At 48.8% G+C, this 24,089-nt stretch overlaps 1 protein-coding gene across 15 annotated transcripts in view; it reads left to right on the forward strand.

The window, feature by feature from the left end:
- The window catches only part of PLEKHG4 (pleckstrin homology and RhoGEF domain containing G4), a 95,520-nt gene that overhangs the window by 62,308 nt on the left and 9,123 nt on the right, over positions 1–24,089 (forward strand). For all 15 annotated transcript variants that reach the window (XR_010465967.1, XM_065029050.1, XM_065029054.1 and 12 more), the window contains 4 exons: positions 3,200–3,338; positions 5,800–5,922; positions 6,455–6,646; positions 21,898–22,847. Coding sequence is in view for 14 of the 15 variants with exons in the window: in XM_065029050.1 (XP_064885122.1) it covers positions 3,200–3,338; positions 5,800–5,922; positions 6,455–6,646; positions 21,898–22,847 (1,404 nt within the window). In the remaining variant the exon portion in view is untranslated. The remainder of the gene's footprint in view (positions 1–3,199; positions 3,339–5,799; positions 5,923–6,454; positions 6,647–21,897; positions 22,848–24,089) is intronic.

A 24,089-nucleotide genomic window follows, 5' to 3' on the forward strand; every position in this document is an offset into this window, starting at 1 on the left:
GCTTTGCTGGTTATGAGGAAAATACTGATCTCGTGTGTGTTCCAAGAGACTGGTCTTGTCCATGATGGCACAGTGAATTTACCTCTTTACACAATGAGCTTGTAAATTCTGTTTATTAAAAAAAAATACTTAAAACGTGTTTGTTTTGTAATTGCTTCCTATCTGTCTACCTTGAGGGTAATTTTCTTTTTTCTTCCCCTAAGTTGCAGTGTTGTGTTCGAGGAGAGCCTGTGTTTTGTGACTTCGAGAAATGTGCTGTCTGCTATGTGGGAGTGTGTAATATTTAGAGCTTTTCAGCCCACATTGTGGCTGACTCCTGTCAAGGAGAAATACTCAGATTTGAGGCAACTAGAGTTTCTTCTATCAGATGTGAAAAGGAGTGGAGTAGGATTCTGTGGTTTCCTTACAGAATCATAGAATGGTTTGGGTTGGGAGGGACCTTTAAACATAGTCTAGTTCCAAACCCCCTGCCCTGGGCAGGGACATCTTCCACTGGACCAGGTTGCTCAGAGCCCCATCCAGCCTGACCTTGGACATTCCAAGGGATGGGGCATCCACAGCTTCTCTGGGCAGCCTGTGCCAGGGCCTCACCACCCTCATGGGGAAGAATTTCTTCCTTGTATCTAATCCAAATCTCCCATCTTTCAGTTTAAAGCCATTACCCCTTGTTCTATTGCTACATGCCCTGGTAAAAAGTCCCTCTCCAGCTTTCTTGTAGGTCCCCTTTAGGTTAAAAGATCTCCCCAGAGCCTCTTCCAGGCTGAACAACACCAAGTCTCTCAGCCTGTCTTCATAGCAGAGGTGCTCCTGCCCTCTGATCACCTTCTTGCCCCTTCTCTGGACTCGTTCCAACAGATCCATGTCCTTGTGCTGGGGGCCTCAGGGCTGAATGCAGCACTCCCAAGTGGGTTCTCATGAGAGCAGAGAACCAGATCACACTCTATACTAGGTAAGCCAACGCAAGAGCTGGAAATCTTCTTTCCAGTTGCTATGCCATGGTGTTACCATCTTGTGATATCTTGCTAAGCATTGAAAGCTTGTATGCTTTCTTTATCATGGGTTTGGGTGGACATAAGGACTTCCACTGCAGAAAGGTCTAGCAGATCAGTCTAGCTTGTTGATGGGTGCCGTCAAAAAATAGCATCAACACCAAAGTGATTTTCATGGAAGCTGAGAAATAGGTTGGAAAAATATTTTGCCTTGTGAGAGAATAATTGCAAAGGTTTTCATATAAGAGCCAGTAATGGCTTAAGTTCTAGGAGCTTGTTTGTCTGTGCTGGTGGGAGGAAGAGCACTTGCTGTGTCGGTGTGCTTTCCTGGGTGGATGAGAGCGTTCATGCCAGCAGGGACTTCAGACCCGTGGGAGTAAGACCAAGGGGTGTATCCCTGTCTGGGCATCAGTATTTGCTGGAGCCTTATTCAGAAGCTTGGACCTGACAGATAATGCTCAGCTACACAAAACCCAACAGCGTTAATGTTCTTGCCAAATATAACTTCCAGCAATCTTCCGAACTGTTTCTCATTAGCTGTCCTAGCTGTGTCACCACTGCTGACGGGAACTGGCCTTCTCAACCTGCTCTGTAAACACATTTTCCAGAGCTCAGCTTGGACAGTGGTTGTGGCTCTGCTGCTGCAAGTCTTCTGGGTTGGATCTGGGTCCATCTCTAGGAAAGGATTACAAAACAGAAGGCTCATATCATCGCTTTTTGTTTATGATGGTTTTGGGAAATGCGGGAGCAGTGTTACAGCTCAGATCTTTCCATTGAAGCTTACAGATTCTGTAGAGAACCTGTCCCCTCTGCACTGCAGTAGCACTGATCTTAGTCCAGAAACAATTCAGGGGCTTTTTTGGCTGCACTTTGGAGAAATTCATTCAGTCTAATGGCATTTTCAAGAGGAAAAACAAAAGTATCTGAGCGCCTGAGGTTTGAGCAGTTGGCTGTTGTCCACTGGGCGGAATTTTGAATGGAAAAATCCTGTGGATTTTTGCTATGCAGAGCTACTTGTCCAGACCTATTGGACTACCTCATGTCAATTAAGTACTATCTAAAAAAACTGCAGGATGCATGCCACTAAATGCTTGTATTCCATTACATTTCATAGGTTCAAGATTGCCTGTAACCCAAGAAAGAAATAAATGTGAATGCTGAATTGCTTGTTATAATTTCCATGAGCAAAGCTTTCAGAGTTTTATTAGCTACCTATTTCACAAGTGCTTTGGATAATTTTAATAATATGATAAAAAAGCCATGCTCTCGTAAGCCAGCGGGTTGTAAGACAACTGCAGAATGAAAGCTGGTGTAGAATGAGTACAGGAGGAGATGCCTGGGCAGCTGGACATGCTGTTGTAGAGCACAGCTGAAGGAAGCTGTAGTTTTTGCTATAGGCATCTGTTGAATCCATACTTGTAAAAGCCAAAGATATCTAGAAGCAGAATAAATATGGGAAAGAAAGAATAAGCTTCAGTGCTATTCTGTTTTGTGGGTCCTGTCTATAATTCACCCAAACCTGTGTTGGGGAGGCGTTGTGATGTGTGAAAGGAACTCATCAACCTTCATCATCTTGCTAGGATGTGCTGAGGCCTTGGCTCCAGCATCAAAGGGCACTGGGCTCCAGCCTGATCCCTCCTCTGGGAGCTCTGTCTTTGCATCTTTGCAGCACAACACTAAAATTCGATTTCTCTTGGTGTTCGGGTTCTTTATACTTTGCATTTTTGTTTGGCTGGTGGCAACTCTTGAGAGTGAGTGGGGCGTCAGGTGCTTTATGTTGTCATTTAGGAGAGGTTTGCTTTCCAGTGATTGCTTCTTATTTCAATTCAATTGCAATGGTGGTTTTAGACACTGAGTCTGCCTGAACCTGTGCTTTGTGAAAGCACATTGATGCAATAATCTGCATTTACGAAAAGCTGAGTATGCTATCTGAAAATGTGACAAGTACACGAGGTTTTGCAAGCAGCCTGGCTGGGAAGAGATGCTCTTGTCCTTCCTGCCAGGTTGATCTGCACTGTGATCAGAGAGTGGTGAATCACAGGAAGGTGCAGGGAGCAGTGTTATTCTCCTGTTCTCCCTATGGAGATGGCCATTATGGGTCCCACAGGGAGGATGACTGAAGTGTCGCCGTTAGCCAGGTCATATTTACGTGAAGTGCTGGGATAAGGACCTAACACAGAACCCCTGACCAGACTTGTGTCCCTTTCCAGAGACGCGCTTGATGCTGCCAGTGTCCTTTATAATCGAGTTGATGAGGGCGTTCACCGACTGGTGATGCTGTCGAACAAACGCATCCAGGAACTGGAGCTGGTGATGGATTTCGATAAAGTGGAAGAATGTTTTAAGGAGGTAAGGCCTGTTTGTCAGTCCCAGTGACTTCCTGCTGCTGCCCTCAGACTGTATATCCTACGTCAGGTACTGGGCCTGTTGATCTATAGAATGATGCCTGTAGACCCTTAAAAAGAACAACTGAACATAAGGATTTAAGGCAGATTTTTCAGATGTGCTAAGAACAAAGCCACTATTTTGCCTGGTATCTTTTGATGCCAAGTAAAAGTCTCCTGGCTGTTCTCTAGGTGTGGATCAGTCCAACCCCATAAAGGTCTGTGACATATTTCCAGACTTAAAGACCACAATGTGGTGTCTCGTTGGTTGGCAGTACACTTGGAAATGGGGTGTCTTTTCTCATTGGTCGGCAAAAGTACCCTCCTAGCAAGACTGTTGAGGAACTGTTCTTCATGCTCTGCCTTGAGAAGCAGCAGAGTGATAGCAACAAGCTGGCAATGAATCTGTGTCCCCTCTGGGCTGTAGATCCTCCAGGATTTGTTTATATCCTGCTGCTGAATGAGCCACACATCATGTACCCCACGCTAGCTGCCTATGTGTGCTATGCACTCTGATCAGATTCCCTAGGTTTAGATTGCTCAGGTCCCTGCTGTCTGATAAGCCCCAGCACACTCCTTCCCCTCTGGCTGCAGCCCCAGGTGAGCTGCTGCCTCTGGGTGCAGCCCTATATTCAGTGTCCAGGCAGGGGAACAGCTTCTTGTCCTTAGTCCAGGAGCTGTGCTTAATGGCCCCACCTCCATGCACTTCTGTTGGAGCCTAAAATGCCTTTCATGTGGTGCTCATCAAGATATTTTACAGCTGTGGGATAACTGAAGCAAACAGGCACTGTTTTTCAGAAAGACCTTTGAAACCTGTAGCTGTGTAGATAGAGGTCTTTAAAAAGTCATAACGTAGCCCAGGCTGTCATAGCCTTCTGCAAGATCTGATTGGTTCTTTCAATTTTGTAGATCGCAGATGTGCTCTTTAAGCCTGAACTCAACCTCGAGATTAGGGAGTTGCATAGTTTCCTTTGCTGTAGCTTGTAAACAGTGAGAAGTTTCATATGTCACTTATTACCTGATGTGTGTGAAGGGCTGTGTGCTGCTTGGAGCTCACCTTAGGAACCTGCATCCTTAAAGACCAGTACTGTGACCAGTTCTACCACTGCTCTTCTAGGATTCTGGGCTCTCCTGGAGAGAACTGGATTTGCAGATGAGGCTGTAGCCTACCTGTTGTTTTCACAGGCCAAGGTGGATCTGAGAGTTGTAATGACTTCCCATTTAGAGGTAGACATTTGGGCGCCATGCAATATGTGTTCAGGACAAGAAGTGTGATGCAAGAACCTAGTAAAGACTCCTTTAAACACACAGGTTCCCAATACCAAAAAGAAATCAAAAAAGGCACAAAGGCAGGGTCTGTAACTTGCCCCTGCTTTAAGCGGAACTTTTTTTTTTTTAATCAAATTGAGCAAAACTAATTGCTCCCTGCTAACTTTGCAGATCACCAATGATGGCAACATTGCTGGCAGCAGCTACTCTTGCTTTTAAGCCTGCCTAGGAGCTCCTGGGAACCCACCTCAATCCCGTCTCTTGCTGGTGGGCTTGTTCTATGGGCACTGACCCTCTTTCAGTCCACAAGACTGGGGGTTTTGTCATCGACTGTGGGGCTGAGTTGGGATATGGATTTAGATGATCCAGGGAAACAGGATGCGTGGGTCTTAAGAAACTTTTAGTCTGTCCCTTCCCCCAGGTGCAGCTATGCCTGAAGCATTGCAGGCAGGTTTACTAGCCTGTTTTTAAAACCTACTGTTGATGAAGATGCTGTATTTTCCTGCCTGACCTTCTGTGTCTGCTTCGCTTTCAGGAAACTCTAGATACAAGTCAGTTGTCTACCCATGTTTGAGGATATAGGCTTGTAACTACAGCAGCATCTGGGTTCTGTCGAAGAACCTGCAGTTGCTGCACAGCTCTGTGGTGATCTGCCTTCAGAAAACCAGAAGCCGAGAGTCCCAGAGAACCATGAAACATTGTAGATGAAGGGAATCCATCAGTATGTTCACACTGACGTAGTTTGTGTCCTGCCAGTCAGAAAAGGGAAGTGGTACAGGAAATCTGGCAGCAGGGAGATTTTATTTCACTTGGGGGTAACAATAATAGGAATATCAGGCCAACCTACAAGTTGCAGGGCTTGCATTAGATCATTGCTCACACGAAACAGAGCCCAAGCAGCTACTTGCCCTGTTTGTGCCTAAGGCTAGTGAGCAATAGCAGAGCTCTGCAATTACTCAGCTACCTGCAGTGGAAAAACTCCTAGCAGGAGGCTCAGGCTGAAATACCAGGGTAGGAGGAGAAGTGTACATGCACGTTCTTTTCAGTAATGAAATGACCAGCATAATGAGAGCAATTACTTGCTCTTTCCACATAAAGGCCTACCTTGGTGAGTAGCACAGGGTGACTAATAATGGAGCTTTTCCTTTTTCTCCTAGGTCAGCAGTTGGATTGAGAATGTTGGCAGAAAACGGCTAAAGGAAACAATCAACCTGGACGATTCTTTGGAGATGCTGCTTCAAGCACAAAAGCAGTTCAGGGAGTTTGATCTTGTTGCCAGTGTAAGTATTATCTGGTTGGAAAAACATATACTCCAGAGTCTGAGCTGACAGCATATGTGCCTTGCATGTGCTCAGCCAAACCTGTGATGCTAAGATGGCATCAGTAGAGGGTTCATCACTAAGGTGTGTGCCATCCTTTACGCTATTTGGCTTCTCTGCTATGTTCTTGTAGACAAAGCTACCAGCTCAGCCCCTCAGGATCTGCCAGTCCTGAGGAAAATTACTACCGTAATGCAAAATGGCTTTTTTTGTTAATCCCTAGATGTGCTTGTAACACTGTCTTTTTTTGGATCGTAACTGTCCTGTGGCCTTACTGTTCAGGCCTTTACAAGCTGCTGTGTGGCTCATGTAAATCATAGCAGAGGTCAGGACTCTCCAGAATTCTGCTGTAAACAAATACATACCTGCTCATGTGATTTGAACCTTAAAAACCAGTCTAATTAGCCCTACCTGTTGATGACCTTGAAGACTATTTACTATCCACATCTATGTCAGGTCTCTGTTCTCATACACAATCCCATTTTGCTTTCAGGAATATTGCAGAAGGGGGCAGGAAGCACTAAAGAAGATGGATCGATGGGAAGACTTTTCCTCTGTGGATGTACATTCTTACAGGGTGAAGCTGCAGACCTACAAAGATCAACTGGAAGAGTTCTGCACTCAGCTGGATGAAAACAGGCATCGAATCTGTGAGACAGTCAGGCTGTATGAATTCTTTGACAAGGTAAGACAAGGCGTCTGCAAAAGCATCTGTAAAAAGCTTGCTCGGACTCAGTCCAGAGCTTGGGTGTTTGTGAAAGATGTGAAATGTAGTGTATGCACTAACAGGGAATTGGATTTGTAACCTGCAAAAGCCCTTTCATGCTCATCTGTCTGGAGTGATTTTTCAAGTCAATATATGGAAAATGGGGTGGGCATGTATTGACAGACGTGGACATTTTCTTCAAGAGTAGAGGTCTTCTGCTGTCTGAGCTTGTAGGCCCCTCTCGTGGTAGCAGTGGACAGGAGAATCATCGCAGTGCTGGCACCAAGGGCCAAGAGATTGGCTACTTGTGCCCAGTCTTTGCCACCAGGCCAGGGTAGGTTGCCTGCATTTTTCTTCATACTGTATCCTTACATGCTGGTAAATTCAGCATGTTGACACATCAGGAATAGCTCTCTGCTATTCAGCCCTAAATATAGCCCAGCTCTTTCTTGTGGAGGCCTGCGTGAGGAAATAGAGCACCAGAACGGAGTGCTGGGAAGTGTGACTGAGGGAACAAGGGGACTGGGTTGGCCCAAGCATCTGGGGAGCAGGAGGAGAGGATGCGTGTGGTGACTTTGACTGCCCGGCCTTCTCGCCTGTTTAGTTTATTGCATATGCACCCATTCAGCAGACCTGCAGTTGGATTTGGTGTAATTTAATTTCTAAAGTTGCAGATGAATAAACAGTAGGATTTTCTAAGTGCAGTTTAAAATACAGCTTTGGCAATCACAGAAGGCCAGGGCGCCTCTGCTCCATTTATTCCACTCTTGTACAAACATTGGATATTGAAGTTCTCAAATTCCAGAAGGAATAGACATGAAATGTTAAGCTGTACCAGATGTAGGTGCCACTTAGTTGCTGTCTTTTGAGCTGCCTTGGCAGCCAGAAGTGCTCAGAGGAGGGCGGAGGAAATTCAGTTAAACATGAAAACATGGAGAAGCATCCTGTGCGAGGGAGGAGAGTGGAGAAGGCAGTCGTGAACATTGCTGTCAGGACATGTGAGGATTGAGTTTGTTTGGTGTTGCTTGGCAGGTCTGCTCTAGCTCATCTGTGCAGTTTGCTGTGCGGGTGGGGACCTTCTTGCTGTAGAAATGTGTCATTTATTTTTTTTTCCCCAGTGGAGAGAAGAAGAGTGTTGTCTGTGCTGTAGGAGAATGGCAAGAACTTGCGCTCTGCTCACTTACGGAGCACAGATGTTCAGGGGCTGCTCTGATCCCTGAACACCTGTTCCATTCACGGGGGATCCTGGGAAGAATGAGTTTTGTCATATTTTTTTCAGATAAGCTGAGGCACACAAAGACTTGCTCAGCATCTTGATGAGTCTGTGGCCAAGCCAGACATCAGTCCCATACGAATTCACCCAGCCAAAGCTGGAGATCTCTGGAGCACAGATGTGGACTGTGGCATCTAATGGCTGCTCTGTCCTCTGTTCAGGCATGGAAACTACATCTTGGTAGTAGCTCTTGGGCTGCTGGGTAGTCAGACATGACTCAACAGCAGTGGGTGTTCTTCCACAGCTTCAAAGCCATTCAAAGCCTGGGCCATTCCCAGGGGCACAAATGTTACACAGACCCCAAAGATGGCTCATTGATTTTTCTTAGGGCGTCATAGCACCACACATACAACTTCGTTGTGGTGGATGACAATTGGTTGATGTAGTCCCTGGCAGCGGCAGCAGCATCATCCCTCTTGGTTGTACCTTTCATGCCGCACAGCCCCCGTGAAAGCTGAGTGAGCACGGGGTGTTTGCATGCTGCTTTGGTGTGGAGAAGAGGCATCTCGTGTAGTGAGGGAGGAGGATTTTGATCTCCCTGGTTTCAGTAGAACTATAAACAGCACTGGTGTTGTAAATACAACATGTGTGTATTATGAACTGGTGGCAAACTGAAACCAGGGGTGTGGAGGGGATTGAGTAGGTTGAGTGCAGAAATCACTGTGCAGCATGAAAGTTCTTTCAATGCTGATTATTTTGATCTTGATCTCCAGAACGCTTTCTGCCTTCCCAAAGCAAAGTCAGTGGTGTGGTCTGGGAGATGGGAGAAAGCAGATTTTATCTAAACTGATTTCACTCTCTTCTGATGCTGAACTGCTTTGACCTTCCTGCAGTGATCTTGTTAGTGCCTGCCTAACCCCCTTCTCTCTTGCCTAATATCTGAGGAGATCAACAGCAGGAATATAAACTAAGAAATGTCCTTGATTTTCTTCTTGTAAAGAGTGTGCCAGACCCCAGGATTTGGGGAAGAAGCCTGAGGATGCGTAAGCGATGTACACTGTGGTAATGAGCTGGCAAGCTCAGTTCTCTCCAAACATCTCAGCATGTGTCAAGGGAGCTGAGCACTCGCTACAGGGATCATGGTATTCATCTGTCATGTACCTTGCTGTCTGCTAGGAATGGCCCTTCTTCTGCTTGTGTTGGACAAGGGTTTTGTGGGGTGCTGCCTGTGGCTGCTAGACAGGCCATGGGGCAGGACAGCACAACCCCATATGGTCCTTCAAGATGCTTTACTGTGTTTTTAAGTGCTTGGCAGCTCCCGAGGGCCTGTCAGATCTCTCCATGATGAGACAGGCTGAGCTGGGCCAGACCACATGGGCTGGCAGGGTTCCTTCTCCAAAGCCATGACCAGTGCCAAGCTGGATGTTTCCATTTGTCCCCGCTTCCTTTGCGGCTGGAGCTCTTGGTGCCTGACATGGCACCAGGGCTGGATGATGGTTGGGCTGAGGCAGAAGCAGTGGTGATAGAAGCTGCCTTCACCATCTCTGACTGCTGGTGGAGGATTGTTTGTCAGTACCACAGACCCATTGTGGGCATACTGGGGGACCTGCCATCTTCCTGTGGCTCCACAAGCCTGTTCTGGCTGCTGTCCCTTGTTTACTTGCTTCCAAGGCTGTGGTGGGATCTGGCACCACACAGTGCTTTGGAGGAGGACTGGGAAGCTGAGCAAGCAGGGGTGTATGATGCACCAAAAGTACTGACATCTGCTTTGTCCTGGGGTGCCTGCTAGGGCGGTCACCAGTACCTTTCTTTGTCACTGCCTGTCCTGGCTTCACACTAACACTGCCGTAGGCACACCATCATTACCGGGAGGAGCTAGAGCAAGTATCCCTCTCCTTCCTTATCTTAGCCTTCACATTTCTTGCTCTCTTGAGCTCTCTTTGGATGAAATATATTCCGAGGTCACTCACATCTCAGGTCTCTGCATGCTCTTGACTTTACCATAAGCGCGCAAAGTGCCCAGCTGCCTGTGTCCACAGGTTCGAAATGGCCCACGTGAGAGCTGTGTGTTGTGTCACGACCACAGCGACCTAACTGGCAGTGGCATGTCTGATGAGGCAGAGCACACAGCACAGACTCTGCCAGCGCTGGCATGACAAGCAGGCCTGCAGAGGGTCAATACTGAAGGTGCACGATGCTTGCTGGCAAAAGTGTCTCTGTTGGAAGAAAGCACTGACACAGCTGGAAAGTACAGTGTCTTATCCCACCAGCTCAGCACCTGCATGCCCTGCAGCTGTATGGTGCCCTGAGCATCACAGCTAAATTGCTTGTGTCATTACAGGAGGGCCTGAGGCAGTCCCAGGGGCTTTTTCCTGCTGGTCAGGATGTTGTGCAAGATACTGCCTCTTTTGGTGCTCAGGGAAAGTGTGGGCATTGCCCTGCCGTGGCCTGGGAGCCCTTTGCAGCTTGGGCCCTTGCCCTGCATTTGCTTTCTGAGGGAAGCTGTTGAGAGGCTCTATGGTCAGGGTTGTTGGGGTGAGGAGGATCGAGAAATGGTAGCAGTTCCCTTGTTGGGATTTTTTTTGGCTCTGCTCTATGAGCCATTCCATCAGTAGCATTCTCTGGCTGCCACCCTTGGATCCTTTTCCTCAAAGGGGCCCTGGCCATCAGGCTGTGTTGATCCTGGTTCCTCAGCAGTGATCTTCAGGCATCCCTGGCTTCTTTCTGCTGCATGCAGTTGCTTCTGAGCTCTGCTTGGAGCAGGTGGAGTGTTGCCCAACCCCGCTCCGTCTGTGTTGACATCTCTTGTAGTGTGGGTTACCTGTGCTCACGTGTGGATCTGCCCCTCACAGCCAGTTCTCTCCTCCTTCTCTGGCTCTCCTCCTCAGCCACTTTGTTCTTTGTGGCTTAGAAAACAAAGCCTTTGGCAAGTGAAGGAGGTGCCTGCCCTTCCTGGGGGAGGGCCAGCTGGCCTGCATTTGATTATGGCAGCGCCTTCTCATCCCTCCCCATTGTCCTTGCTGCTGTAGGAATGCCAGCCTTTTTGCGCTCCATCCCCTGAACAAGTGTTGCTGCCTCTGGGGCCCAGAGCGGGGCTGGGGCCCTTCTTCCCATCCCTCCTCTCCACATCTCCATGCACCTTTCCTCTGAGGCAAATACACCCGGCCTGACTCCGGCAGCAGACAGACACAGCAAACCCTCTTGTAAGTACCAAGCGTCCGGCGCCCCGGCTGACGTGTGAGTTGTATTGAGATTGTTTGGAAACAGCGTAGAGAAGGCTTTTCACTTCGTTGCTTGTGCACGTCTGTACGCATCCAGCATGAATCAGAATGCTTTGTGTGTGCGTTTTGTGCACTCAGACAGATCCCTGTGGGTTGTGTGTGTCTTTGCATGGTCTCTCTGAATCTCAGGGTTGCGTTGTCTGTAACAGAGCAGTGCCTGTCCCTCTCTTTATTAGAGGTTATTGCATGATTATTTCAGTGGGCATAATTTAACTGCAGCTGCAAGTTTTTGCTGGGATTGCGTGCTCTCGGACTAGCTGGGTGCACACAGAGGGCAGGTGGTACATTTCAGTCTGCTTGGGCTTCTGTTAAAGGTTGTGGGCAGCACAAGACGGGGGCTGCTCTCCTCCAAGGTTTGCTGTCACCCTGTGCAGTTCCTGTCTCAAGATCTGAGTGAAAAAAGCACCCAAACTCCAGGGTTTGCTGGGCTCCTGTCCTGTGAGTGACTGAGAACTGCTGGCACAGTGTTCGCAGCTTTGAAAGACAGATCTGATCTTAGATGTGACAGCAGAAATCCAGAGCATGATAAATTAGCAGAATTCTGCAGATGTCATTACCTCCCACGTCTCCCCAGAAGATTCAGAACAGTGACCTGCTGATATCTTGTTTTCTGCTGTGTTTGGTTTCTGATGATGTGCCAGATATAATGTAGCAGGTGATGGTTCTGAGGAAAAAAAAAATAATAAAAAAATCAAGTCCCCTTCAGGCAGGAAATTATTGATGTTTCTTTTTGCTCCACCTTTGATAAGGAAAGAAGAGTTGTGAGTGGTGGTCTGTGGAAACCTGGAAAGAATTCTGGTGGCTGTGACCTAAAAGTTTGAATTTTCTGTTGCAGGCTGTTTGACCCAAGTTGAGAGAGAATTTTACTGGAAGGGCATTATGATTCACTGCTCTGGTAATGTGGTTGGAGGAGAAGTGGAGAGTAGAACTTAGCACCAAACTGGCAAAAGAGGCATTTGATGTGTCATTACTGTAGTGTATTTATTATGAACACAGACGCGGGTCACTGTGCCAAAACGCTTGCCTCTTACAAGCAGTCCTGTGCAGGTCAGAATATGGCTTTTCCCCCCAGCACCTCTGAGCAAATTAGGTTTTTTATATGGCATATAATAAAGTCTCTGGGAGAGGTTTAACACAGACTATTCTCTCTACCTCTGCCCAGAGATTGGCTTTACTCTTCTGGGGACTGCTGAAATTCCCAAACAGCCTTCATCTGATTACTGGTGCAGGTATTGAAGATGGTGAATGTCCGAGTAGCACAACAGAGAGGAATTAGTACTATGCCTTCCTGATGCTGTGAAACAGTTCTATGGGAAGCCACTGTTGTCTGGCTTTGGCATTGTCTGACAGCAGCTGTCTCATCTTTCTGTCTTCTCTTCACTTGTAAAGTCGTGCCCCTAGACAGACATTAGTCTGATTTGCTCTCCTATTTCAGGGGTGTCCTTTTTCACGTGCAGCCTGAAGCAGCTGGAGGAACAATCCTCGAGGTTGGAAAATCAATCCTCTGGCAGGGTTCGTGCAAGGTTAATGCGTGAAATCTCTCCCTTCTCCTTCCTGCCAGGTTTTTGCTGGAGAAGTTGTCTTGCAAGGTTAATAAGCCTCTAATGTTTACTTTCCCATCAAAAGGTATTCATGTATCAGAAAGTTTCTGCTTTGCTTTGGAGTTTGAGATAACCCTCTTGCACAAACAAGAAATCCTGACCATTTAAATCTGACCTGCTATATCTTAAAGCTCCCCACTATTTTTCTGTCTTGCAAAATTACTGATTTGGAAACTCTTCTGTTTTATGAATTCTCCAGTAATTCACTGCTATACCTGCTGGTGCCCAGGCTACTTTCTCTTGTGTTTCATCAATGACTTTATTGCCAAATAGGCATCACAGCAGTGCCTGTGGTTTCCACAAGCTCCGTGACAGTAGGTGAATGCTAAATGGTGATTAGCACCAGCACTTAGTGCTCCTTTCTGGTTGCACAACACGGGTGAGAGACTGGTGCATAAATTTGTCCCTCAGTGTTATAAGGCAGCAGTGAATTAATTGGGGTTTTTCTTGTGCTAAATCCAAGCAGAATTTGCAGTTGAAGGTGAGGCATTTTAGGTTGAGATGCCTTTGAGCACCTGCCTCAGCCCCTCAGGTTCTTCTTTAGTGCAGTATTAGGTCTGTGTGATGTGTCTGTGGCATGTGCAGGGGGCCAAAGCCTTGATCTGTCTGTCTGGGGTCCTCCTCCCTCCTGCTGTGCTGGCCAAATCCTCCTCCTCGCTGGAGGGCACAGCAGGAAGATGAGGCTGGGTGAGCCAACCAGTGCATAGCACCTTTTGAGATGTAACATAGGCTGCTCACCCCTCATCTGCCTTCCCTGATCCCAGAAGTGCCATCGTATTCTGCAGGGGAGCAAAGCTTGACATGCTGAAAACATCTGCTGTCTTCATCCTTAATCACCAGAGCACCTCTGTGTAAATATTCCTTGGTGTCCTTGGCTGTTCATGAGCATAAACTGACAGTTGTCTGAAAGTTTGGGGCTCCCCTTCTGTGGGTTGGGTGGGATCAGATCTCCTGCAGGATCATGACACTGGTCACTAGTGACAGGGAAGCAGCATTTCCTTCCAGCAGGCTTAGTGAGGGGAGCACATTGCACTTGAGGTATAAGATCTAATGCTGGCAGAAGTCTTTCCTCAGCTGACCCCAGTCGTGTGCCTGTGTGGAAAATGTTGGGTTTGGGTGCTTTTTTTCACTCTGATGCTGGGATAGGAGCAGCACAGGGTGACAGATTTTTCTGAATGTTCGTGTGTTGGCATCCATCTGGATGCTCGGATCCTCCTGGAGGCTGGAATTCCCTTTAGTCACGGGAGTTAAATAGATCCGTTCAAGCGGTCTGGACATGAAACTCCCCTCAGTGTACAGATGGGGCTGACACTCACAATGGCTTCTATCTGCATATCAAAGCCATGGACATATGGACAGAGTTCTCCCAAGCACCCGCTGCCTCTGACCAGGCTCCTTTCTTTGGCTGCTTCACAGGGGCTCACATCCTACAATTACATCTTGATGTGCTTTTAAACAGGGGAGCTGTTTCTGGCTCAGTCTGCTACCCTGAAGCAGGGAGGCCCAACAGATGCACTGGGTGTTGGGGTTCGGTTTTCAGCTCCACACCTCCCGAGGCACAAGCACCCACAGTGCAGTACAGAGAGATCCCTGCACATCACTGAATAATTAAGTGGAGTTTTGCTCAGCTCCTCACAGGAAAGGATTTGAATTGAAGACTACACAGAAAGCATCCACACTTCCCTATCCAGGCCCAAAAGCATACTGGAGCTTAACCAGTCCCCAGCTGGGCACAGAGAACCTCATTAAAAAGGAGCCAGTGTGGAGCAGACAAGACACCTATGACAGGCCTGCAGCGTACTGTGACAGTGGGGCACTTGTACGGTGTAATGATATGGCTGTTGGGACAGATGGAAAAGTAAAGGTGGTGCCATCTGGAGGTGCCATCAGTCTCTGAACAGAGTGATTTGTTGCTGTTGTGCAAGTTGCCAGCTCTGGTGACTCACACATGGCACAGTGGCTTGATCTTGAATCTGACTGGTAACATGAGGCTTTCAGGGCTCTCCAAAGAGGAGAGTTCTCCTCTTCACTACAAGAAACCTGAAAATGTGCTGCCCTTTTCCTCTTCATCCTCTGTAGGCAGTGGTTGTGCATCCACAAAGACACACGCTCGCTCCTTCATGCCTTTTGCTTTCCCAGCCTACAGTGAGTTACACTCAATGTGTGTAACTTCTTTCAAGTCAATCTTTAGATGGTTTCATGACTCTGCAGTGACTGGTGTAGGCTGTAGCCAAATGGAGGACCAGACATCAGATCCCAGTTGTTAGGAGCAGCCAGAGAGAAAGGCAGTTGCCAAAGCAGACACGCAGTTTGAGTTTGTAACTGGTGAAGCATCAGAAAAGAAGTAGGATAATATTCACTGAGGCAGAGAAACATCATCTGCTCTTATTCTGGTTAGAAGGGGTTGTGAGCAGAATTTCATTGACAAAAAAGCTTTGCAATGAGTGCACGATGCTAATGAAAAGATGGGCAGTGCCTCACACGTGAAAAGGCTGGTTTGCAGCAAATGTAAATGTTAAAGATTCTGATTTTACTGGGACCAAACTCAGCCTGGTCCTCTGGGCTCATGAGTGTTTAAGAGTAGAAGAAAACAAAACAATGGGGGGAGGCGAACATCAGTGCAGAATCTACCAAAAGGTGCAAAGTCATGAGGGACTGTAAAACAAAAAGGAAATACTGAGGCAGAACTGTCCATTGTCAACTGTTGGGAAATCTTGTGTAGCTGCAGAGCAGTGGAAGCTGTGGGGAGGGCAAAGCTGCTGCCCAGCTTCCTAGGGAGTCATTTTACACATACATAGACATAAATATATGCATGTGTATGTATATAAATATGTAGTGAAACTGGCAGAGGCTGCTCTGTGGAAGCTCTGAATTGTACCCAAGCAGGGGTTATTGTGGCTTGTTGTGATTCATCAGTGGAGTCAGCCTGTTCCTAATGGAGCTACCGTAGGTGTTGCCTGGCAGTTAGAGAGAAAAAAGGGCAAAAGCTTGTCCTGCACGCCAGCTCCAGCACAATGAGCTACATTTGCCCTTTGGGTCCTCGTGCTATCATCAAGAGAGAAGAAATCATGTGCAATCCTATTTTATCCAATTATATTCTCCTGTAATTAGACTCCCCTGGTCTTGTCAAGCCTGACTGCCCAGAGGGGAAACAAAGGGATTTTTGAGCTCTGTTTGTGCTCACCTGGAGTGCTGCTGCAAAAGGATTTCGAGGCACGTTGCTCTAATGAGCGTTCTTTGATGATGGTTGGGCTGTGGTGTGCCGAGACCAACCCTGACCGGTGTTGCTTCCCTGACCTCTTGTTCTTCTTTCCTGCCCAGCTGTGGATATCTACCTGTTCTCCTGTCTTATGCTTAAATCCAAGAAGTTTGTAGTCTGTGCTTTTCTCATCCTTTTCCCTCTGGCAGTGTTTGTACAGCATCTGGCACTTGGTAACAGGCAGAAATGAAAATATAGGGTTTAAAGTTTGCTTTCCTTTGCAGCTAGTTGTAGGCAAACTGGTGATTTCGGTGGTCTGCCCGTCCCTGGAGGGAGGAGAGGAGGCACTGTGAGGTACGCAGCAACTCAGAAATGGTTTAGCTTTTTATTTCGAGAGGGTGGGTCCTTTCCTCGGTGTTTGAAGCTGAGCCTTTACCAGCTACATCCCACATAGGACACAGTTGTGATTAGTTTGGTTTCTGCTGTTAATGAATCCCAGGCAGAACTTCAAATGCAATTTGGAAAAGTCAAACGCTACAGGGTGGGGAAGAGAATAACAGCGAACCTCTGCCTAGAGAGGAGATTACTTCTAACTTGGTGGCTTTGCTGAAATGCTTATGCTCTGAAATTACATGATTTCTTGTGTGTCCAAGTGCAGCTGCCTGTTTGCAGAGCCGCAAATCTTGCTAGAAGTGAACAGAGTCTTTGGCTTTGAGAGATGTGGAAAAAGCATCACAATGTCTAGGAGCAATCACTGTTTTCTCCGTAGCTCTTGTGTGTCAGGTGGCAGTTTAGTTTGAATTTTGCTCGAATTTGGGGTCTGTTGGGATGTTTTCTTTCCCTGTTTTTTGCTTTTGATCTGGCCTGTGCCCAGTCATGGTGTTCTCCCCACACTTCAGTAGTTCTTGTGTGAAGCACAGCCCCTTCCCCCTCTGCCTTGTCTCTGGTTTCCAGGGCTCCTCAATCTGGTATTTAGGCTAGCAGCATTTGCTTGTGAATAGCTGGAGCAGAGATCATGCACTGAAGCACTGGCCCTGCCTCAGTCCAGCCACAGGGGATGGTCATGTACAGCAGAGAGCTGGACCAGCCAGGAGATGGACCCCCTCTGCACAGATGGGAAGGTAGGATGAGGTCAGTTTTTAACCGATTAATTGATTTGCCAGGGGAACATGTGTAGGTCCTGAAGTCTTGGTGTCCCTCTGCCCCTTCCTTCATGGGCACTGTTAGTATCAGTAAGTGGGAAACTGAGGAGAGTACAAATCAGATGCGAGTGAGTGGTGAGCTGACCACTTTCTCCGGTAGCTGCTGGGTCTGTGAGTTAGCAGAGGAACCAGATTGTCACAGTTTGCCAGCTGACAGCTCTTGTGAGAGTAAAGTTTTAGCTTGGATAATTTTGATTTCATCATATTTTGATGTAAAATAGCTTTTCAACTGTGGTCCTTCTGAACTGTCAACATACAAGGCAGTCTCCAGCCACAGGTCCCTGCTAATGCTGTATCTGCAGCAGCCTGTGACAAGGGACATATTGGTGGTGTGAGCAGGGGCTGGTTCTCAAAGCAGTCTAAAGTCAAGTTGGATTTTAGAGGCAGTAAGCCCAAATGAACATATGTAATGAGAGAAGCTCAAGGAGGAGCAGGCATTTTCATGCAAGAGAGCAGCATTTACTTTGGACTTATATTCTGGTAAGTGGCCTGTCACTCTTGTGCTGTGAGTGCTACATCTGGCATCTCGGTTCAGTGCCTGGTTCAGTCCCTGGGCTGCTGGCAGAGCAGAGCAGCTGTGGGGGTCAGTGCCTACATGGCACCACATATGACTGTTGGGATTGGTCCCTGTGATGCTTTTACTACTTCTGGCTGCACCAGTTCTGTCTCTTTTGCCACAAGTCAACCTCGTCTTGCTCTCCAAACTCACGGCTGAAGTTAAGGGCATTTAGAGTGAAGTTAGTAGTGATGAGATGAGGTCTTGCTAAATGGGGAGTTGTGCAGTTGTTTCTTGCCACAAAGACCTGTGATTAGTTATGTCTCGCTAACAAACAGCGGAGTGGAGCGCAGGGACCTGCATGCAAGCTGGATCAGGGCTTGTTTGATTACCTTGGTTTCTTTTTTGCTGTCCTTGGCACTGTTCCCAGCTGTTTTGCTGCTTCCCTCTTTATGTGCAGTAGAAAGCAGGGGCGTGGGGGGCTTGCAGTCCTGGGACATCGTCACAGAAGGATGGGGCACTTGGCCTGTCTTGCTGTTGTGCTTTAGTCACTGTACCCACAGCTGTTCTAGCATCCCTATCTGTATTGTTGCTCTTACCAGGATCAGCCTGGGCTTTTCACCACCTCTGTCTCTGCTCTGCTGTGCAGCCCCTTCAGATTCAGAAGGGAACCTTCTAGCAGCAGAGTAAGTCACACACCTAGGTGCATTTTTCTTCTGCAGAAAGTTGAAGGGCTTGTGATCTGCCTACTCGACCTTCCTCTGATCATTCAGCCTTCCAGTTTCCTATGTAACAAGAAAAATACAGTTATAATCTTTGTCTCCCACAGTAAGAGATGAAGGAGAAGGTTTGGACAGGTGCAGGGCCCCCTGAAATTGGCCCTTCTAGCATATGTCTGCAGATGCATGGTGATTGTCTCCTGTCTTGGCTACCTAGAAGGTGTATGAGAGATCACTGGACCTTGAGTATGAGAGGAATGTCATGGGTTTGTGATAGGCTTGGGCTGGGGAGGTGTGATATGGTGGCTCAGGTGTGGATCCGGGACCCCCGCAGCACTGGCAATGTGCCCTGAGCTAGGGCCAAGTAGTTTCTGTCAGCCCATGTTTGCAGATGGCGCTTCGGAGGTGCCAAAGACAAGAGACTCCAGGAGCTTCTGTCCTCAGTGCACCGCAAGTCTTGCCCATGGTGAAATGAGCAGGGAACAACACGGGGTGAAGGCCTTGAGGGTTACACCGTGCTTTGGTGAAGTCCCTGGCTCTTCCTTACGGCACAGGAGGTCCCAGAGAGCCCCTGCCTGTTCCCGCAGCTCTGCAGGACCAACCTGTTGCTGACACAGCTGCTGGTTAGGTCAGCCCTGTGAACACAGGAAGCACGTTTGTCTTTAATCCCATAATTGAAAGTTTCAGTAATGACTTGTCTGTAAAGATGAAAAGCTGAGGTGCAGGTTCCTTCCTGCCTGGTTCCAGACATGGTTGGGAAGACGCTGCTTCCCTGCACACAGGTGCCTCCTCTTACATACAAGCTGCCCTTGCAGCTTTGCAGAGAAGCTGTAGGGCTGCCTGTTCCTCAAATGCCCCATGGCTGGAGGGCAGTATCCTGGCTTGGCTGAGCCTGGTGTACAGCCTAACTAGGACAGAGATGACAGCAATACCTCTGCCTGTACAAGGATGTTCTCTCCTGGGTGCTGGGACATGCTTGGTCCCAGGCTGCCATTTTGTGTGCTGAAAGGGCAAGCTGAAGCGGATGGTGTGACTGAAGGAAGCCTTGGTGGCCGCTTAGCATGTTACCAAGCAAGCTGCGGGGTGTGGAGGGCTGCTGCTATTGTGCAGGGAACAAAGCTGAGCTATTCACTGGCCTGCGACAGGCACTGGGGATGGAAGAAATGCCAGTGAGATTTAGAGTCATTTCTGCGCAGCCCTGGGAGTCCTTGCCAAGAACAGACAGATACCATATGAAGATGAGAGGTGGCAGGGCTGCCTCCCTGTGTTGTTTGAAGCCCTGATTTCTCCTCTCTGTGGCCCCATGCAGTTCTACGAAGTTTCCTAGAAATAAGAGAAGCTTCTTTTTCTCTCTTTTTCCTCTGTTCATGGAAGTGAGGTCCCCAGCCTTGGTAAAGGCCTTCACAGAGCAGCTCCCCTCCCAGCTGGCTGCTGTAAAGACCAGGCAGGCCTCCTGGCTGTGCCTCTCCTGCACCTTGCTCTCAGCACCCTCCTTCAGAGCCCCGTGAGCTTCTTGAGCCCAGCTTTTCCCATCAGTGAGCAAAAGGCAGGTCACACGTAGCCCTCGGTCAGGATCCCCCACTGACCTCTGCAGCCAGAATGGTGAGATGCACCCTTAGCCCATACTGGCAGCCAGGTCTTGCTCAGGGCAGAGCTGGAAGGGGCTGGTGTTTGGTTTGCGTACAGCTGGAGGGAGCAGCTCAAAAAAACCCAGCAAAATAGGCCATCTGTCACTGCTGTGCAGATCTGCCAGGCTCTGCTGCAGTCAGCGTTTCAACTCGTCTTGATGTTCTTCTTTCTCCAGGGATTAAAAGACCCTCTGCATCACAGATTAATGCAGATTCTCACCAGGGTCTGGCATGTCCTCTGCTTCTGCACACCCCTGTGGCCCCCAGCAGTGGGCAAGTCTAAGCGTAAGGCCTTGATCAAGGGAGAGGCAGGTCAGGGGCCTGTAGCTGCACTAGGCAGGGTGATGGGAGAGGGAGCTGCTGCTGTTCTGATTGTCCTGTGCTGTGGCTGCGTGGGGCTGTTTGAGAAGCGTTTTCCCCGAGCAGCTGCTGGTGTTGCTGAAGCAGCTCCTTGCTCCGCATGAGTAATGGGGCTGACTGCACGTGTGCTGTGCAGCTGCAGCTCAAAAGAGCGATGGTGGATGGCTGTGGGATCTGTCCCTGGAGTGACTCTGCTCAGTCTGCAGGCTACCCCTCCTGTGCTGGCATTGAGCTCTTGCTTGGCTCTCGTCACCATCCCCATCCTGGGGTAGGCACCATGTGAATGGAGCACCTCCAGCTCTGCCTACCTCTGTCACCAACAGAGAAGAGCCTGGCACCTGGTCTGTTGGACCACTGCATCCCTGATGGGGATGCAGTGTCTCCTCTGTGTCTGCATAGAGCTTGAGTGGATTTCCCTCGTGTCTGAGGCTCTGTTTTGCATAAAGATAAGTGCTTTGAGCTCTCTGAGTGAAGGCTGTCACAGTAAGGCTGTTCAGCAGGTGGAAAATGGTTTAAGGTCACTTTGTTCCTGGCACTAAGCATAAGTGTTGCTTCTCTGCATAAACATAGCAGGTATGCAGAGCTGACAGGTCAAGTGCTAGAAATGATCTGGCTCACTTCAAGGGCAGCCTGTGGTGTATCCGCACATCCCCTGCTCTTGGGCAGTTAGTGGAAGGTGCCAGGCAGGCCTGTCCTGGATGTTTTCCCTGCCTTGTGCATCTGATTTTAACAAATAACTGTGTTTTCACTAAGGGGTGGTAAAGTTCCTTGACCAGGCCTATGGCAGCTAGTCACATCTTATCCACTCTATAGTTAAACTTTGTCATCATCCCTGCTTTATAGAGAAAGCAGTGGCTTATGAGCCTGAAAAATTTGCCTTTCCTCTGCTTTTTATTGATGACAGACAGGGCTGAGTGCAAGGTGCTTCATTAGCCCCTTTCCTGCTGTCACGCAATGTCCTTTTACCTTAGATCTGTCACATTGGACCACATTTTGTCCTGCTCCTCCTGTTCAATCCACAGAGCCCAGCTCTGATCGAGCTCCCAGCCTCTGCCTGCCATCAGCTCTGGGGAAACAGCATGGGGAGTAGCAATCCCATTCCCTGCAGCTTACTGATGCTACCTAGACCTTGTTCTGCATGGTAGTGGTGAGAACGGCTGGGTAAAGGAGTTCCAGGTCTTAAACAAAGATGTGAATTCCTGCAGTCTTGGCAAAAGCTTCCTCTGGGCCCCGCCCTGCCTAGAGAGGAGAAACGTGCCCAGCAGTGGGGGTGCCCAGCATCCTGGGGATGTGGTGGGGCAGTGGGGCTGTGGCAGAGCAGCCAGCACAGCTGAAGGCTTCTGCATAAGGAGCTGTTTGTTTTGCTGAATTGTTAAGCCCCATTGACAATAGCAGCCCCCCCTCCTCTCACATTCGAGGAACTGTGGTGGCCACACACTGATCCTTTTTCTTGTCTTTAGGCACCAAATTAGGGTTATTCTTCCCCAAATCCCTCTGACTGGCTGTTGCCTTTTGTTCTCGCGCTCTGCAGGCGTACGAGTGGGCCTTGGAAGGGATGCGACACCTTGCCTGCATCAGCATGGAGGACTGCAGCTCCGCCGAACACTGTGCTGGTGTGATCAAGTGCCTGGAGAGTTACAAGGGGCAGCACCCAGACATTAGCGATGCCCGCTTTCAGGAGATGAAAGAGCTGGCCTGTGAGCTGAAGAGTGACAAGGGACTCAAGCAGTGGAAATTTGCATGGTCCAAATGCCAGGAGACGAAGCTGGTTTTTGAAAAGAAACTCGAAGCAGCCTTGCGAACGAGGAGGTCTCTGCTGTCAGACCACAAAGCAGCTGCAGGAGAGCAGCCCCGGGCCGGTGGCGAGGCTGGCAGTCTGTCCCACCGGAGGCACTCCGAGGGGGCTGCCTCTGGGTCCCACTGGGACAGGACTTGCAGCACATCCCACTGCTACAACAGGCCTAACTGCTCTCCAGGGTGGACTAAGGAGAAATCTCTTTCACCCTCCCTGAGCTGTGCTGGTGATGTCAGTGCTGGGGAAGAATTTGTCTGCCAAGCTGCTCTCAGCCCTGGTCCTCACTCGAGCAGAGTTTCTTTTGCCAGTGGGGCCTCCAAGTCTCCAAAGCTGCCAGAAGAAAAGCCAAACCTGGAGAGCATATTGGAAACCTTGGAGGTGAAGCCATCCTGCACCTCCACTCCAGCCTCTGGGAAGCCACCTCCCAGGAGGATGCTCCGCAAGGCCCAAAGCTTTGATCTCCCCTGCGGTGAGAGCCTGTGGTCAGGCTGCCAGAGGACGCTGAGCGAGCCGGCCAGGTACGGCAACACCGGTGTCTTTATTAAGGGGCTGGAGGTGAGCAGCACAGAGCTGGTGGACAGGACTTTTGCTCTGCGGCAGCAAACTGCTCACAGCTGGGCTGCGGACTGTCTGCTGGAGGGACAGAGGGGCTGCCTCTCTGCGTCAGATGCCAAGAGCTGGGGCAGGTAAGTGACTGTGACACTCAGTGCTCTGGTCCTCAGGGTAGTAGCAAAGATGTGAAGAGCTCTGCAGTGACAGATACTTTGGTGATGGATACAGGGCAGATAGATGGAGATGTAGCTCCAGCTTCCCTCCCAGCGTGGTTCCTTCATAACAGGGCAAAGAGCAGTTCGCAGGCAGGAGAGGGAGTCTCTGAACATTGCTGGCATTTTTGGATGAGAGTTTGCAGAAATGTAGCACTTGGGAACCTAACAAGGCAGTGCAGGTGCAGTGGGAGAGCCAAGTGTAATGCATCACACCCCTGCTTTTGGGGGGCTGTACCTGGGCATTTCCAGTACCCTGTAACAGCCTCTTCATGGATAAAAAGGTTTGTATTTGCCCCTTGGGGTTGAGATCTCTGTGTGGCCAACAGCTGACTTCTGTTCTCTTCTTTTTCTTCTCTATCCTTGAAGATCTCAACTTAACTTTGTTGTAGTACTAAAATGTGCTTGGGATATGGAGATCTCAGGGGTGTGAGCTGTTTTTGAAAGGGAGTCACCAGGCAGGTCTTTCAGTTGCTCTCTCTTTTGGAAAAGACTTAAAAAAGAAAAAAAAATGGTGGCAGAAATGAGAAACAAGTGCTGGCTGCAGGAGGACCACAGAGCACCTCCACTCTAGCAGATAAGAGGCTGACTGCTTTGATTCTCAAGGGAATGAGGCAGCAGCCCTTCTGTCTGTGGGCACTGGGGTGATCCTGTTGTTCTGTCCTCTGAGCAGCCAGAGGAGTTGACTTGGGAGAAAACTGAGAGCAGGGAAGGTAATCACGTCTTGAGTAGTTGTGTTTGGTGCTATACTGCCTCGCAGTGGAAACCTCGAGCACCCAGGCGTGATCCTTTCAGAGATGTGCAGAGCAGCCTGTGCTGGGAACTGATGTTTGCTGATGAAGTGGTATGAAATTTGTTTCCCACTTGCATGTTTACTGGGACAAGCCCAACAGTGCCTGGGTCTGGAGTTTGTGTTCTCCAAGAGTTAACATTTCCTCCAACAGCATCCAGACATCAGGCTGACTCCCCCTCACAGAAGTTATCATGACTTTTGTTGCCTTAAGAGTGCAGCCTGTTGTGTCCAGAGCAAGGGCTGCGTGGTGGGCTCAGGATTGTGCGTCCTGCCGAAGTTGAGTCAGGACCCACAACCAGCCTGGGGCTCACCCTTCCTGAACAGAAAAGCCAACTAAGTTCCTTGGATCAGCGGCGAGCTTTGTTAGTGCT

This window comes from Columba livia, chromosome 13, assembly GCF_036013475.1.
Source record: "Columba livia isolate bColLiv1 breed racing homer chromosome 13, bColLiv1.pat.W.v2, whole genome shotgun sequence".
Taxonomy (NCBI): Eukaryota; Metazoa; Chordata; class Aves; order Columbiformes; family Columbidae; genus Columba; species Columba livia.